The 17,804-nt window shown below is 34.4% G+C and overlaps 2 protein-coding genes across 2 annotated transcripts in view; one reads left to right on the forward strand and one right to left on the reverse strand.

Annotated features, from left to right (window-relative positions):
• LOC128867345 (Kruppel-like factor 2) overlaps window positions 1-1,236 on the forward strand; it is a 64,679-nt gene extending 63,443 nt beyond the window's left edge. The window contains exon 5 of the mRNA XM_054108494.1: window positions 28-1,236. Coding sequence (XP_053964469.1) covers window positions 28-200 — 173 coding nt within the window. The 3' untranslated portion in view covers window positions 201-1,236. The remainder of the gene's footprint in view (window positions 1-27) is intronic.
• A 4,847-nt stretch (window positions 1,237-6,083) lies between these two features.
• Window positions 6,084-15,209, reverse strand: LOC128867346 (carboxylesterase 1C). The gene is made up of 4 exons (XM_054108495.1): window positions 14,989-15,209; window positions 14,800-14,892; window positions 13,996-14,163; window positions 6,084-8,472 (listed from the first exon to the last, which is right to left on the reverse strand). The coding sequence occupies exons 1-4, from the start codon at window positions 15,154-15,156 to the stop codon at window positions 6,742-6,744; spliced, it is 2,160 nt and encodes a 719-aa protein (XP_053964470.1). The 5' UTR covers window positions 15,157-15,209; the 3' UTR covers window positions 6,084-6,741.
• Window positions 15,210-17,804: the final 2,595 nt, after the last annotated feature.

Raw genomic sequence — 17,804 nt, forward strand, 5'->3', positions numbered from 1 at the left:
TATATATAAGCATTTCTCCTCGAATAGGTGAGAAACCGTACGTGTGTAACTGGGAAGGCTGCATATGGCGATTCGCTAGATCGGACGAATTGACACGCCACTACCGAAAGCATACCGGCGTTAAGCCTTTTCGCTGCCAGCTCTGCGCACGCTCTTTTAGCCGTTCCGATCATCTATCGCTGCACATGCGTCGACACTAAATTTCCATCAAACAAATAAGTAGAAAGTAAGACAGCGGCACAATTTACTCACTAATATTCGTTTGCAACTACAGCCACTTATTTTAGCAAATTTTAGAAAATTTTTTTATTTAATAAACTTAGCCAATTATCATGTTTAGTCTCGTAAGTACAGCATCTCATGAGGCTATGTTACCCACAAGTTGAAACAAATGGCTCTATGTAAACATATTCACCAAAACATTACATTTGTTAAATTGTGTTCGGTTTTCAAAATGGAAGTACCTATACACGTATACACATACATACCATATCACGTATACTATAAAAGCGCATAGTTAACTAAATGTCGTCAATACAATTGAGTTGATATACGAATTTCAGAGAGAACTACATAAATAAAATACATATAAAGATCATCATTATTAAGTAAATGCATACATATGTACATATCACTACATAGTATAAAACAAAGTCGCTTTTTCTGTCCCTATGTCCCCTTGAATGCGGTTTTTTTTTAAAGATAGATTGATTGAAGAGGAAGGTTTATATCAATATAATGTGAAGAAATATATAAAGGGGGCGTGGCAATCAGTCAAAATGTGGCAAAAAAACATAATTTTTTTGTTTTCACGGCCATAAATCATAAACGAATCAACCAATTAAAATGAAACTTTCTTGAAGTTTAACTTTGAAATATTTACTTTCGTTTTGCATCAAAAAAAAAAATTGATTTATTTGTTATTTAACCAAAATTGTTTAAACAAAAGCAACTCTTTTTCCAAAAAAAGCTGTTTGTGTGTTTGTTCGCTGTCAACCGAATGAAGCAACAGGCGTTAAGCGATAATCTCACCACACCTCATTAATGTTGAATTACATCGTATGGTGACGTATGTATGTATGTATTTACGAATCGCTCGCATTATTTCATTTCGGAAGTATGTACATATGTATGTATGTATATACTGAATTTTATGTAATTATATGTACATACAATTTTACAGCGAAATAAACCGCTATTTTCACGTTCTATATTAGTAAATCGCACATAATTAAAATACAGTTTTTGAATAGTTTTTATTGATTCGAAGCGCGTTAAGTATACAATAACATTTTTTGTAATTTACATTTTTCGACAACTAATAGCTTATTTTCGAAGCGATTTCAACAAATAGGTACAGCATTAATCCTTATCCAATTAAATACAGTGGCTCACAGCTTATTTCGTGTGGCTGTATGTTAAACTAAAGAATTGTAAATTTATTTTTATTTGATTTACTTTAAAAAAAATTTAAATGCACAATCAAAGATAAATTATTTCTAATTACAAACATGTATAAATGCATTCAAATTTTTTCTGCTTTAGTAGAATATTTACAACAAAAACAGAATACTAGGTAAATTGACGTCACAGCTTATTTCGTGTGTTCACTTTTACCGTTATCGGCGCCAGTAAACCGGTTAGCAATTATGGGAAATTTGTTTTGCATAGTATATTAGATTATATCCTTATTTAGTTTACACATTGAAAGTAGTCGGTTGTCCAGCTTATTTTAAAAATACCGTGATGGGTCGTCGTACGTCGATTGAAAGGCGCGAATTAGTGATTACGCATTACAAAAATGGAAAGTCGCAGAAAAAAATTGCTGAAATTGTAAATTTAAGTACTTCCACAGTACAGTACATTCATTATTCAACGCTTTTCTCGTGAAAAAAGAGTGGTTGACAAAGGCCGCCAAGCTCCAAACAAAATTTTTACAGAAGCTGATGAAAGGTGGATATTAAGAAAAATTAAAAAAGACCCACGAATTAGTGCGCCAGCTTTGACAAAAGAGGTTGAAAAAGTACTTGATAAGTCATGTAATCCTGAAACAATAAGAAGAATTCTGCGCAAAGCTGAATTCCATGGTCGTACAGCTCGAAACAAACCGTTTGTTAATGAGCGTAACAGAAGATTAAGGGTGGAGTTTGCCGAAAACCATGTTAATAAAGACGAAACATTTTGGAATGACGTTATTTTCGCCGACGAAAGCAAATACAACCTCTTTGGTTCCGATGGAAAGTCTTTCGTTTGGCGTAAGCCCAACGCGGAGCTGGACCTGAAGAATCTGCGTGGTACAGTAAAACACGGTGGGGGCCATGTAATGGTTTGGGGCTGCATGTCAACAGCTGGTGTTGGAAACTTGGTTTTTATCGACGAAATTATGGATAAAACAGTTTATTTGAATTTATTAAAAAATCATTTACTACAAAGTGCTGAAAAATAAGGCATTCAGGACAGGTTCAGGTTCTATCAGGACAATGATCCGAAGCATAAGTCGGAATTAGCGCAACGGTGGCTTATATGGAATTGCTCTCATGTGGTAAAAACGCCAGCACAATCACCTGATCTCAATGTAATTGAGAATTTATGGAATATTCTGGATCAAAAAATTAGAAAACATAACATAAGCAACAAACAAGATCTAAAAACAGCATTGCAAGTGGAGTGGGAGAAAATATCTCCTGAATACACTGGAAAACTTGTTAGCTCCATCCAATCCCGGTTAAAAGCTGTATTAAAACAAAAAGGCTACCCTACAAAATATTAGATTAGTAAAAACATAATAAATTTAAAAAAAAAAAATCATGTTTTTTCTAGTTTGGTTAAGCACACGAAATAAGGTGTGACGTGGATTTACTTATAATTTTGATTTTGCTATAAATATATTACTTAAGAAGAAATAATTTAAGTTTATTTATGTATGTTTGTAACAAGAAATAATTTATCTTTGAATGTACGTTTAAGTTTTTTTTCTAAATAAAGTTTATACAAAAATATTAAACTTTTTTATTTTGATAAACGGGCACACGAAATAAGCTGTGAGCCACTGTACCTTAAATACATTGTTGTTTTAATATAGATCTATGTATATGGCTCTTTACAGCATATAATTAAATATAATATTTTTCAAGATATTACATCAGTAATTAGTAATTGAGGTCTACCGGAAAAATTGCGTTAGCTGTTGCGTCATCCGGCATTGCCGCTACTCTTTTGAAAGGAGGCCGAACCGTACACTCTACAATCAAGCTACCGCTGAAAATTGCCACCGATGATGATAACAGCGTCTGTAGTGTTTCTAAACAGAGCAATACAGGAAAATTGATGCGTGACTGCTCATTAATAGCCTGAGACGAAGCTACCATGTCAAACACGACGTCTGTGGAAGCACTAGATAGGACAATGCGCGATTTGCGCAACAAAAATTCACCTATGGGTGGATGTACAATTCTGTTCTCAGGAGATTTCCGTCAAATCCTACCAGTTGTGACTCGAGGAACACGTGCTGACGAAATAAATGCTTCGCTAAAAAGATCCCACCTTTGGTCTCATGTCAATAAATTAGAGCTTAAAACTAATATGAGGGTTTCGTCATCTTCAGCTAAAAGTTGGCAATGGAGAATTAACACAAAGAGAGGGACGGATTAACCTAGAAAACCTTTGTGTTTTGATAGACAACATCCAAGAGTTAGTCAACAATGTCTATCCTGACATTGACAACATACATAAGTTATAAGACAATATCTTGGTTTAAAGAAAGAGCTATTCTGTCACCAACTAACGAACAAGTAGATAAAGTAAATAACTTGATTATTTCAAAGATTGATGCGCCGACGAAGATATACTACTCGGTCGATACTGTTCTCGATTTGAAAGAAGCTGTTCTTTTTCCTACAGAATTTCTAAATTCTTTGAACCCGTCTGGACTCCCTCCTCACAAAATGAAGCTGAAAATAGGTTGTCCTGTTATTTTATTAAGAAACCTAAATCCACCTAAACTTTGCAATGGCACGCGTTTGCTGGTAAAATCACTGAAAACTTGCATAATAAAGTGCACAATACTCACAGGATGTGGTACCGGAGAAGATGTATTGATTCCCCGAATCCCTCTGATACCATCGGATCTACCATTCCAATTTAAACGCTTACAATTTCCGGTAAAGACATATTTTGCAATGACCATTAATAAATCTCAGGGTCAAACCTTCAACGTTGCAGGCTTAGATTTGAGCGTTGACTGTTTTTCACATGGCCAACTGTATATCGCTCTTTCAAGAGTAACCTCTAGAGAAAACATGTTTGTATGTAATACATATGTAAAAATGCAAAAAGTAAATATGTAAAAGTGTAGGGTATGAATTTGGATATTCCAAAGATAGCAAGAAATCTTCATGCTATAAAGAAAGGGGAACTGTTTTACTCCAAATTTAACGCGTGCGGGCCACGAGCAGTAATGAAGAAGCCAAAACTACTGGATCGATTTTAATCATTTTTTCAGGGAGTGACATAGGGTATATATTTTACAGCCGTGCGAAGCCGGACGGGTTGCTAGTATTAAATAATTCTAAAAAGCTCATGGAACTATAATTGTCTTTTTACTCACGACAACGGAAGGAGGATTACGAGCTCACCCTCGCATCAGAACAAGCTTTTGGTAAACAATAGCGCTACTACAAGTAATAGAATATATGCAATGACTTTTTTATGATTTTTTATGTGTGAATTTAAAATATAATATGTGATTTTATTTACAATATTTAAATAGCACCAAAATATCGACAGGCTATATTCGGAAAATAAAATCTATATTTTATATATAAGTACACATAAGTCACGATTTATTTATCCGTACATTTTTCAAAGACCTTACGCATAGTTTATTTCACTTTTTATTGAAAGCTTAAAGGCCATGACATTATAACACTTGGAAACCATTTCCATCTCTTGCATGGCCTTTAACCTTAATTCAATTTCACTTTGTTTGAAAAGTCCATTGTAGTTCATATGACAAAGGTTCAGTTATCTCGTTCAGTTCGTACATGAAGCGTTTACAAAATATAATCTGAAACTTTTTCGGATGCATTTCCGGAATAAAAAAGCTGCCCCTTAAAACTATAAAACTGGTCTTCCTTTGATAATAACAACCTCAATTAACCTGGCCTAAACCTGCAAAATCGAATACCACACAAATTGAGTTGATGCCTCAAAAGAATAGCATTAAAAACCCATTCGCAATTCGTTGAATTTATTATAGCAAATTAATAGTAATTAGCGGAAAATCGTGAATTTACCCACTTGACCATTACAAAGGGCGTCATAAAATGAAAACTCCAAGCTACAAAAGGCAGATTCTTTAGGTAAAATTTGTAGTTTTCAACGGTATGAATTCAGAGTGTGGGGCAAATGTGCGATTATAGTTGCCCCTCTTTTACTCGTACTATAGCCTATATGGTAATTATTAGTTAGGCCAATTTTAATACGTACGTCTATTGTATTATACGACTTAAGCCATTGTAACCATAAAACTAGAAATAAATCCAAACGAAAAAAATTAATAAAACTACACTCAATAGAAGTACATACGAGTATATTTGATTTTCAATGTTTTTCAAACGCATTAACTTCCAGAAGATTAGACAAAGTTGGAGTATTCTTTCTTGATTTTTTTTTTACTATAATAAAGTACAAGAAACAGTATAAGTCCACACTTAAATTTCTATATGACTGCGGCGAAAATTAATACTTTATTTAGTAATGGTGTGGAGCAGGGTGTTATTGTGCATAATGTCAAGTTTCCGTTGATCATCAGAACCTTGTATGAACACGCAGTAATTTCTGACAAACATTTTATTGATTTTTTATGTACTTTAGATTTGATTTCGTTTATATTTGAATCGGTTAACGGATTCGCCATATACCAGAAATGTTTATGATCTTACTTGTTTTTATTAATCCAAAACCGTTAATGGGCAATGTCTCGAAAACCACACTGCAGAAAAAAAAATTATATCGATTTTCAAACTCAGCGACCAATTTTACATAGGATTTGGATGATCTGGTTCTTGGGTTTTGGGCTGTAAGCTAGTGCTATCAGATAATTTTAAGTAGATGAGCTTTTAAGTCTCAATCTTGAGACATACATTATACATTTTGACTTTTTTTTCAACTATTTACATTTACTTTTTAATTTTAATTAACATAAATGTTCACACAATATGTATAGGGTGCTATAGTACATATATTTCCAAGAAACCTGCATTAATAATTATGAGAAGAAATAACAATTTCCAGTATCTATCTTTTAAAATTCGAGTTTAAAGCAAAGCGCTTATATTTAAACAGAAAATATTCAGTGTTACTGAAACCCTCTGAAGTACTTTTTGAAAAGTTAATATACTAAAAGTTATACAAATATATTCATGTAAAGGCAGAATTATTATAACTTAATGACTTAATGGTTTAATATAAAAATTAAAATTTATCGCAAGTCAGTTCATATTGCCAATGTTTAATTGTATATTTTGGTTGATTGTTGTCAGTTTTATTTCTCAAGACGTCTTCCTTCTCACACCCATCGAACTGGTTGTCCCCGCTTTCCTTCCCACGTTTTGTTATATCTCTTGAGGATTCGTGACCCCTGTTAGTAAAAGAGAAGTTTTCGGACTTGTGGCTATTATTGTTGTCTATAATTGACGTAAGGATTGTTCGAAACCACATGGGTTTCTGAATCCATCGTCGTCATAACCGCAGTACCGATGTGTGTGATCGGTCACGAATCTGATCCCGATGAAGAACATACACGCAGAGTGCTAAAATAGCTAAAAGAGCTGCAATGAGACTTAATAGAACAAAGAATCCCTTTCGGTATCGAACTGCGTCAGCTGTAGCTTCCTTTAATTTATTCCGCCGACCTAATGGGACGTTAATGTTATCATTATCACTTTGGTCATCGTAGATTGATGTATTCGGAATAAAAATGTGCCAAAAGTCGTGCACTCGTCTTAAGTGCAAAGCATATACGTTATCTGTTCTGTTCGTTAAATAGAACTTCGTTTGGCTATTATCGATCCTTACATTATTATTCCGATTCATCCTCGAGAAACCATTCTCTGGAATTTCTTTAACAACTTGCAACATTTTATTAATTTCATTTGCGTTTCTATCAAAATTTGAAAAATAATGAACACTTTTTTCCAATTGATTATCTTTATCTGTCTCGCCAATGTAATAAATGAATTGGTGCTCTTTTGTATATGGCAGCCAATCGTTTGGCTTATAAACGAGAGTAGGTTTGGTTATTTCACTTTTTATGAAGTTTATAAGAATATTTCGAAATTTTCGAGAAAGGCGATCTTCCTCTATAGATAAGCGCCTTCTACATATTTGCTGAAATATGCTGGGTCCAAGCAGCAAAAGTAAGTCTGATGTATGGGATGCGCCGCCGAACAAGTTTACTTTTCCACGGATGTCCATGGAGTTCGAGGTATCGAAAACATATGCATATACTGGTGATACTGGCGAAGCATTCCTAGAATCTTTAGAGTTCAGGATGTTGAGTGTTCGGTAGAAAGGTATTTCGAAAAAATACTCAGATATAAGTCGTTGCATTTTATATAAAAGGTGTTTGACACTATCACTAGCCTCTCCACTAAAATAGAACCAATTTAGAGCGTATTTCGCTTTAGATCTTAATTTTTCATTGAACCTTCGTAAAATACTTGGTACCAAAGTATAATTCACATAATGGCGAATTGCCCTATAGCCTTCGCGTGCTAAATTTAACCACCGCTGTTCTACAAAAGCGCCCTCATTAGATGTTATGCCGATGAGGATGGGAGGCAGTGCATGTGATATGGTTCGATTTTCTAAGAAATCCTCGAAAGCCATTGGTAAGATAGGCCCAATGTGGTAAGTACCATTGCCATGATCATATATACTCTCAAAGGCATTCAGAAGATCACTGACGCTTTTTAACCTCAGACAATGTATAATTTGGATGTTTGGTTTTTCGAATTGGCAACCCAGCTTGGTAATTAGCACATTCGAAGCTTCCACTATTGGTGATGCAGTCTTTAAAGATTCTATTAAATCACCGCTAGACATAAGTATTAGCCTAGAGAAAAGTTTCGGTTCATCAGCTGGTTTTATGAGCGCATGAGCTAGAGCGCAAGGCGCACCACTTGAGCCATGCCCCAGCAGTGTTATTCGATCTGGATCTCCTCCAAAATGTTTTATATTGCGTTTTATCCAAAGAAGTGCTAGCCGTTGATCTTGCAGGCCAAAATTTCCTGATAACACTCCATTATCTGTAGCTATCCAGCCAAATATGCTACTTCGATATTGTATAGAGACCACGACAACATCCTCTAGGGCAAAATCTACGCCAGATACACGATTTTGAGACCAATCGTATACCATATCCTCTCCGGTGATAATTGCCAGTACAGCTCTCTTGCCAGTATTTTCAGTCTTAAAGCAGAAAGATCACATTGGCTCATAATTATACAAAAAACTTTACTTAATATTGTGCTAAGAGTGCTATTGTGGGTATTGCAATAACATTTGAAGCAAACAAGCTGTGTGAAGGAATCAAGTTTTTTAGCGCCGCCACCTTCAACCAATAGGTAAAAGCAGGTACGTAAAATATGTATAATATGTGATTCCCAAATATAGTGAATTTTTTATAATAAACTTTTATGATAGCAAAAAAGTTCCTTTATATTAGAATGTATCACTATATATGTATCGAAATTGGTCCTGTTCTACATACAGTCAATGTCAAAAGAAAGTGTACAAACTTGGAATGTATTAATATTAGCTTTATTCAATACTTTGATGGGTGATACAAAGAGACATATTATATTTTTTTAATTCATATTTAATACTATTCGAGTTTATACAAAAACATAAACCAAATTATTACAACGAAAAAAGTTATGAACGAAAAATCTTATATAGAGTAGAATGGGGTAAGATAGGTCATTTTTTTTTGGAGAGCTCTTGCTACGGTGTTTTTGCATGGATTTTGAAAAATAAGCAAGACTTTGAAAGGTTATTTATCTGCTAACATTTTGGTTATACTGACTTATGTTTGGCTAAATATTTTGGAAGCTGCATTCAATAAGGCAAAGGTACTTTTTTCGATATTTTCAAAATCGGGGGGCACGATAGGTCACTATATGTGAGGGGAAAAGAACAATGTACATGGCTTGGAAATTAACGTTTTAACTTTTATTTATAGAGTATGAACACTGCACATGTTATAAAAGTTAGGAATTTTTCTTTAATTCATCACGCAAGCACGTAATGTTTCGAACGGAATTTTAAATTGTTTAGAGGCTGATCGAACACTAGCGCGATCTCGGACTGCCGCGATTGCGTTTTTTACGTCCTCTTCACTTCGTTTCGGCGTTTTTCGCACATAATTATGCACCATTTTGCTGCAAAAACAATTAAAATTTATTTTATTCCATTAAAAGTAGTGACTTATAATGCCCCCAGACGGCTGACCTATAGTGCCCCCAAGCACATGATTTATGTTAGTGTCGATATTTTTTTAAAAAACAAAAATATCAAAAAACTGACACATTATTCGTGTTCAGCATTATTTTCTACGTAAAATAAAACTCACCTGACAAATATTTACTTACATTAAATGCACTGCACCGTAGAATAAAAAAAATGCTATGTCGGAGGAAAGCTCACAAAAAACTAAACGACGCCAGAACTAGGATAACTAATCAATGGTGACGGCAGAAATGACAGTCGCGAACGTTGTTCCCCACCCCGTATTCAATTCACATAAGACGAGTGATCTCTGCGAAAACAGTGCGCCGAAAACCCCACCTACCTATTGTGCCCCCATACCTATCTTACCCCATTCTACTCTACTTCATAGTTTAGGCGTCAAATGAAAGTGTACAGAAGAGCAGAGTGCATATTCAGTAATTTGTATGCTTTCCATTTGCCTTTATCACTGCTTGCAAACGTCGTGGCATAGAATTAACAAGGTTTGCAGTTACTTCTGGTGCAATTTTCTGCCATTGTTCACAAATCGCGGCTTTGAACATATCCTTACTAGTAATGGTTTTTTTCGGATTTGTCTGTCTAGGTGCTCCCACAGATGCTCAATGGGGTTAAGGTCCGGTGACTGGGGAGGGTGATCTAATTGCTTGGGTACGTGATATAGCATCCATTCTTTGACAACTTTCGTAGTGTGCTTAGGGTCGTTGTCTTGTTGAAATACCCAACACCGATCCAAGCTCAATTTTTCGACACTAGGGCGCAGGTTATTCTTCAATATGTTGAGATAGTCTATTTTATTCATAGTGCTTTCTATGAATGTCAAATTACCTACCCCGCCAGCGGCCATACACCCCCATACCATCACTGAGCCACCCCCATGCTTCACAGTGGATACTACATTACCTTCTGCAAGTGCCGTATTTCTGGTTCGCCAAATTTTTGTTGCTTTTTTCTTGCCGAACACCTCAAATTTGCTTTCGTCGCTAAATAGTACGTTATTCCAAAATGAAACGCCGTTATACTGGTAATTTTTAGCAAAGTTTAATCGCTTTATTGGATTGGTTTTCGAGATAAGAGGTTTTTTCCGCGGAACTCGCCCATAGAGACCGTTCGCATACAATGCTCGACGAATTGGGCTAGCACTAACCGGCTTTCCAGACGTTTGTGAAATATTTTTGGACAATTTTATAGCACTTTCTGACGGATTTATTTTCACACTTCTCACAACCGACCTTATTTCAGCAACATTTAGTCGCCTTGGTCTGCCGGATTTTGGACGATTTTCCAGCTTGCCATACTTTTGTTTCTTCTCAATAATTTTTTTCACAGTATTATGGCTTCTGTTAATAATACCACCGATTTCGCGCAAGGTTTTGCCTTCCTTGTGATATTTTATCACAAGCTCCCGCATATCCAAAGACGTTTGTTTTTTTATTGCGATTTTTTTTTTTTTTTTCAAAGCAACTACCGATTACGACTAAGCGAAGACTTTAAATGAATCGTATACGATGACTCTCACAATAGACGCAACTATGTAACGGTTCTTTTCCAAGTCCGTTATCTGGCAAACATGTGGTCGATGATTTGTACACTTTCTTTTGGCACCTAATATATGAAGTATTTTCGATTTTTAGTTCACAACTTTTTCTGTTGTAAGAATTTTGTTTTTGTTTTTCCATAAATTCTTATGATATGAAATATCATTTAAAAAAAATATAAAATGTTTTTTAAAATTACCCAGCAAACGTATAAAGAAAGCCCTTATTATTACATTTCACGTTTGTACACTTTCTTTTGACATTGACTGTATGTATTTAAACCCGAATTTTATGTTCTAAGACCGTACCACACCAACTGCAACCCTCCAGCTCTAGGACAATTACTGGTTTTGTTCACTGATGCCGATTATATGGTATACAATTACAGTGACCATAAAAATGAATCGAAAATGAGGACCAAATTGTCAAATATGTAATTATGTGATATAAAAATAATAAAAATTTATATATGTACATATATATTTCTTCATCCAATTTTAAACATAAACTAAATAATAACTTAAATAAGATATAACACTTTATTCATTGGTATTAATCCTTTTACAGAATTATAACAAAAGATACACTGCTTGTGAAAATAACAGCAGCCCCTTTTATTTGTTCAATTCTTGTTAATTTTTTAAAAAGATATAGCGCAAAAACCATATAAATCGAAATCTTAAACTTTGTTTCATCAGAAATTCAAGCTTTCCAATTAAAATTTATAGAAAAAGTGTTGATGCATATTATATTTTTTTATATGGAAGAAAATGCACAACAAAGAAAAGTTATCAAAAATTATCAATCGGTCGCAGCATTCACGAAAATGGTAATATATCGATAAAAGTGTAAGCTTTGATCAGTAAAGAGCTGCCGCCGTGTATTTTTAAATGCCCAATAAAATACGGGCATGGGCAGGACACTTGAAAAAAACAATGCATTTTCAGGTTTTTCTGTGTTAAAAAATTAGGCAGGACAGACGTTTGGATGGTCAATCTTTACTGTACCTGACACCACATCTATGTATACGTATGTACAAGTGTGAAGGGCAAAATAAACAAGACTGACGTGATAAAAATGTTTTTAATGGCGCCATCTTTTTAATGATGGTGAAAACTTAGTGATATTCGGTTCAGTGGAAGCGCAGTTATACCGTCTAAAGTGTCAATATGTTTCTCTCATTGGTACAAAAATGAGTTTCGAACAAAGAGCTTATATCAAATTTTGTTTTAAAATCGGCAAACGTTTACCGAAACATTTCAATTAATGAAAATAGTTTGTGGCGATGATTGTCTATCTCGTGCCAGTTCACGTTTCGGAGATGGTTGTAAGGACATAAATGACAAATGAACATACAGGCCGCCCAAAATCAGTAATCACCGAAAAGTCCATCGAAATTGTTCGTAAATTTATCAAAAATGATCCGAGATCATCGTTGAAATTCATGGAATGCAATTTTCTAGCTCGGCGTTTTGAAGCGTTTGTTGCATCGCATACGTCGAATTCGCCCTGAATACGCGAAGGAGGAAGCTGGCGCTTATTGCATGATAATGCACCATCTCATCGATCCACTTGTGACTGTTTTTTTGACTAGAAATCGCATTTTAACCATCAACCATTCACCGTATTCACCTGATATGGCTACCCTTCTAATTATTCCAATAATTGCATTTGGTCATGAAAGGTGAACGTTTTGCGTCCGTAGAAGCCATCCAAAAGGCTTGTACCGACATCCTGAAGGACATTCCGGTCAATGACCTGAAACACTCTTTCGAAACGTTTTTAGATCGCGCGAAACAGTGTATCGAGGCCAGAGCGGGCTATTTTGAATAAATAAACTCGAAGTTATCAGAACAGAGCACCTGTCGTTTCTATTTTAGCTCAGTATTATATGCTTTGGACTTCATTTTATATATAATTGCTTACAGCTTGATTACTATGAGAAAACATTATTAAAGGTGAGTAAAAATGTCTTTTCACACTCATATGTTTATCCCTCTATAGGATGAACATTCAAACGCTGAACGCAAAAAGAATCTGGTAATTTTATAATACATTTGCGAAGAAGAAGAACAACATCAAAAACAGAAGAACACGAACAAAAAACAAATTGAGAATTTAACATATCTTCTTCAATGAAAGTGTTTTCACTAGCTAGAGCGCGTTGCCCTATATTCAAAGCCATGGTTGGTTAACTTGGAATCTGCAACCATTTGGAGTTTGTCATTTTAAATTTTAATTTTCTGTAATTTTTCTTCAGAAATATTTTAATGTATGATTTTTGTGCAATTGCCATGACTTTCTTCTTTCATTTGGCATCAATATCATCATGCGTGAGATCAGTGCGAAATGGGTAACTGTGTATTTTAAACATATATAAAATAACATACATATATATAAATAAAAATAATATGTGTTATAATATTTACTTATATTGTATATAAAAAATAAAACAAATAAAAATTCAGACAACATACCCTTTGAAAGAAACCAAATATCCCCATAAAAATGTTCCTGATTCAACTATGTTCATATAAATTTAGATCACGCTAATGTGTTTGTGAATATTATATCACAGATTTTTGTGCAATTGCCACGACTTTCTTCTTTCATTTCGTATCAATATCATCATGCGTGAGATCAGTGCGAAATGGGAAACTGTGTATTTTAAACATAAATAAAATAATATACATATATACCTATAAATAAAAATAATATGTGTTATAATATTTACTTTTATTGTATATAAAAAATACCACAAATAAAAATTCAGACAACATACCCTTTGAAAGAAACCAAATATCCCCATAAAAATGTTCCTGATTCAACTATGTTCATATAAATTTAGATCACGCTAATGTGTTTGTGAATATTATATCACAGTATCACACGTATACTATTTAATGTGGCAATACAAACACAAACATACCTCGGACACCCAAATGTTCAAATATAAACAATCTTCATCCGTTGTAACCTCTATGGGTAAGGTCCCATCTGGTTTTTCGTCATATATTGTATTTGAGGGTTGTGGGCAAAGAGGGCGCATATTCATAGCCAGTAAAGTCCGATCCCAACCTTTGTGTGCTAAAGGGGGCTTTATTTACAAAATAAATAAAAATATATAAAAGGCCTTACGCATTCAAATTTATAAGTACATTTCAAATGAATTTACAATTACTTGAGAGAACACAAAAATCAAAAACCAATAATTGGAAGCTGAAGTTCTAAGTCATTATTTTTAACATTTTTTGTAGACGAATTAGCAATTTTAAATTCAGAGTTTATTTTCAATAATATTGTATATGCGGGCATAACCAATATCGACCAAGTAAGAAGTTGAGATCATGGCGCTAAGATTCATACTTTAGTAGATAAATATTTTGTTAATTCTTTTACGACAGTTTAGTAAATTGTATTAAAATAGTTTCCATTTCATGACAATTTTAATGAAAAATTCAAAGGAAATAATAGCTTAAATGATTATGTACTTTTGTGACGCACTGTGTGTTCTACTAGAGTCTACACTCAAACATATATATGTACATACAATTGTATATACATATGTATGTATTTACTTATGTAGTTAATAGATCTAATTGGTAATAACTGATGCGTTATAAACCGAATGCTGAGTTTCCAAACACAAAATTTTAAACAAATTTATATCAGTGGAGTACATATACATACATATGTATGTACATTTAATTGTTTATGTACGAAATTATATTACCGCGAAGCGTAGTTCGGCGATAGGTGGTTGTGCATATGGCACCCCAAGGAATGCATATACAGCGGTCCGTGAGCTGTCCGGAAATATTTTCAGCTGCGTGATAACAAAAAACAAGAACGGTGTAAATAAATTACAAAATATACATACATACATATGTATGTATGTATGTATTAAAATACGTGCGCTTACCCCCATTATGGGTCCCTGGTCAAGTAAAACATTGATACGCTGACCGTTGACGCACAACAATTGCAAAACTAATAACGCAGCAGAGAACTTTAACACCATCTTGCAACTTGCATTACTTAAAAAATAGCGTTTTTTGACGTTTTTTAGAATGTATGTATGTATGTACATAAATATATATATTTCATTTTCAATGAAACACGCAACACGAAATTGGTTTAATGTTTATGCTCTGAAATATATTAAAATACTAAACACCTTCCTGCTAATGTATAGTGGATGAAGTTATAAAATTTATATGAAATTATTTCAAAGCAATTACACAAAAAAGCAAAAAAAAAAGTAACTGGGCACACACATACATATGTTTGTGTGCATGTAAGATGTATGCATATGTACACATTATGTAGTTTCACTCTTCTTTTTGAACACCCATTGTAGATCAACATGAGTTTCTGTCACCATCATTGTTATATTGTAACTATGTACATATGTATGTATAATATATGTATGTATGTAAATGAAACACGCATAACTTCCATGTCCATAGTTGTTATTGCCGATACCATTGTTGTAAGTTACCATTGCGATGGTGCAGATCTAAACCTATTTATTGTATTATTTTGTGTGATATTCTACATACACGTACCAAAATGTATGTGTATACAAGTAAACTTATATTTGTAAATACATATGTATCTACATATATCACGAACTTGTGACAGGACCAACATCACTTAAAATAAATGAGTTCAATATGGAGAGTCAACAGGTACCACAGATAGGGTGAGTCAATAATACCGCGCATATTATTTTATAAATAATACACAACAAAATTCGAGGAAACTGATTTTTTTCATCGAAATTTCCCATGACTTACCAAGCACCATAGTTCACGTACGATATCATCCTTCAGCTCTGGAATTATGTCGGCCTTTTTTGACCTCGTTGTTTCGTCAGATATTGTGTCCTGAGCACTCGTTGTGGATCCATCGATTCTTGTTTTATTCCTTTTTTTATTATTAGATTGTTCACGTCTCCGATTAAGTGAAAATATGTTAATCAAAAGATCCTGCAGAACGGCCGTTTTCATAAAAGGTTTCGCTCACTTTTTTGTTGTTCAACTAAGTATTGCCTCACCACTAAGTTTGTCAAAACCTGTAGTATCAATCGACTGAAAAAAAATTTAAAAAAATATAAAAATTAAAAAAATTAAAATATTACAAATAATTGCTGTCTATAATCTGCATCTCCCTGGAACTACCCTTTATGTGTGAACATTTCATAATTGTAATCTGACAATTAATCTCGCAGCATAGTTCAAACTTATAGTTTATTTGTGGAAATGCGTTAAATAGTTTATTTGTTGAAAACTTTATTTTATTTTAGTCATGACCGTCTTCTGCAAACATATAAATATTTACGTACGGCATATTGGATAATAATTATATTGTAATTGATGGTCGCAATTATTTGTGCTCTTTTTAAGGTCCCATATAAACTTCAATATTTCGTTTTGCACAATCCCTTGACATTGAGAAAGTATTCCCCAAAAACTGGTTAAACCTTGGGGAATTTTTAGTTCGGCAGCCGAGTAGTTCTTCGCGCTCAGTATATGTATACAGTCGACAGTTCAGCTCGTCACGGGCCATTTCCATCATTTCCACTAATTTGATCAGCTCAATGTAAAACTCGCATCTAAACTCTAATTAGACTTAAATATAATAGCTATAGTCTCTGGGTTCTTGTGTAGACATTACTGTATCGAGATGCTTAATTTGAACAATAATCGTGAGTTCTTTATTTAGCACTTTTGCATGAAAGAAGTTTTTTCCGGCAATTCTAACCGCGAGTAATCATTGTTTTATTGATTTCGAAATTGTAACTCCAGTTCAGTTAAAACTTTCTTGAAAGAAAATTTGGTCTGCATTACCAAAAATTGTACTCGTATATCTTTAAGTTTTATCACTTGCTCGTTAATAAATAATAATTTTAAAATTTTTAAATTCATGCACTGGCATTTCTTCAAAAAGTGCTTGCCAGTCATATAAAATCTTCTCATTAAAACATCATTAAAACCTCTCGTTACACAACTATATTATTCTTCACTCCACCGCCACTTGCTGGATAGATTAAGCCGAAACTCTTTCGATTAATTCATGCGCCAATTAATTACTAACTGAAAACTGAATTTTTGAAAAACATTTCATGGACCACTCGAATTGCGATGGACTTACTTACTTACTTAGGTGGCCATAACAATCCGTTACAGAGTTACGGCCGACCTTACTAGCTCTCTCCAGGCGCCTCTCCTCCGCGCGTGCCTTCTCCAATTCTGTACACCAAGCGAGCATAGAGTTTCCTCCACCTGGTCTTTCCACCGGAGCAATGGTCCTGCGTCGGCTCCCTCGAACACCTTCTTTGCTGGAGCTTCTTCATCCATACGCACGACATGCCCTAGCCAACGCAGGCGTTGGATGGCGATGCGTTGAACTATGTCAATGTCGGCGTAGAGCTCATACAGCTCGTGGTTCATTCTTGAACGGTAGCCTTCGCCAACGCGCACAGGACCGAAGATCTTACGAAGAACTTTTCTCTCGAACACCCCAAGAGCGACTGCATCGCTTTGTGACACTACCCATGCCTCTGCGCCGTAAATCAACACGGGTATGATGAGCTTCTTGTAAAGTGTCAGTTTAGTCATGCGAGAGATAATGTCAATGCCAACGGCGTACGCAAGGAGCTGAACACATTTATATAAATAGTGTCATTACGATGAACACCTGCTTTTCGAAGCACCACTTCAATCACGAAGTTGA

Source organism: Anastrepha ludens, chromosome 6 (assembly GCF_028408465.1).
Source record: "Anastrepha ludens isolate Willacy chromosome 6, idAnaLude1.1, whole genome shotgun sequence".
In the NCBI taxonomy this organism is placed as follows: domain Eukaryota; kingdom Metazoa; phylum Arthropoda; class Insecta; order Diptera; family Tephritidae; genus Anastrepha; species Anastrepha ludens.

Coding starts and splice junctions, on each gene's coding strand:
- LOC128867346 (XM_054108495.1), bottom strand. CDS start 15,156: ATGTACATACATACATACATTCTAAAAAACGTCAAAAAACGCTATTTT. Junction 14,893..14,988: donor ACCAGGGACCCATAATGGGG/GTAAGCGCACGT, acceptor GTTATCACGCAG/CTGAAAATATTTCCGGACAG. Junction 14,164..14,799: donor TCGCCGAACTACGCTTCGCG/GTAATATAATTT, acceptor TTGTAAATAAAG/CCCCCTTTAGCACACAAAGG.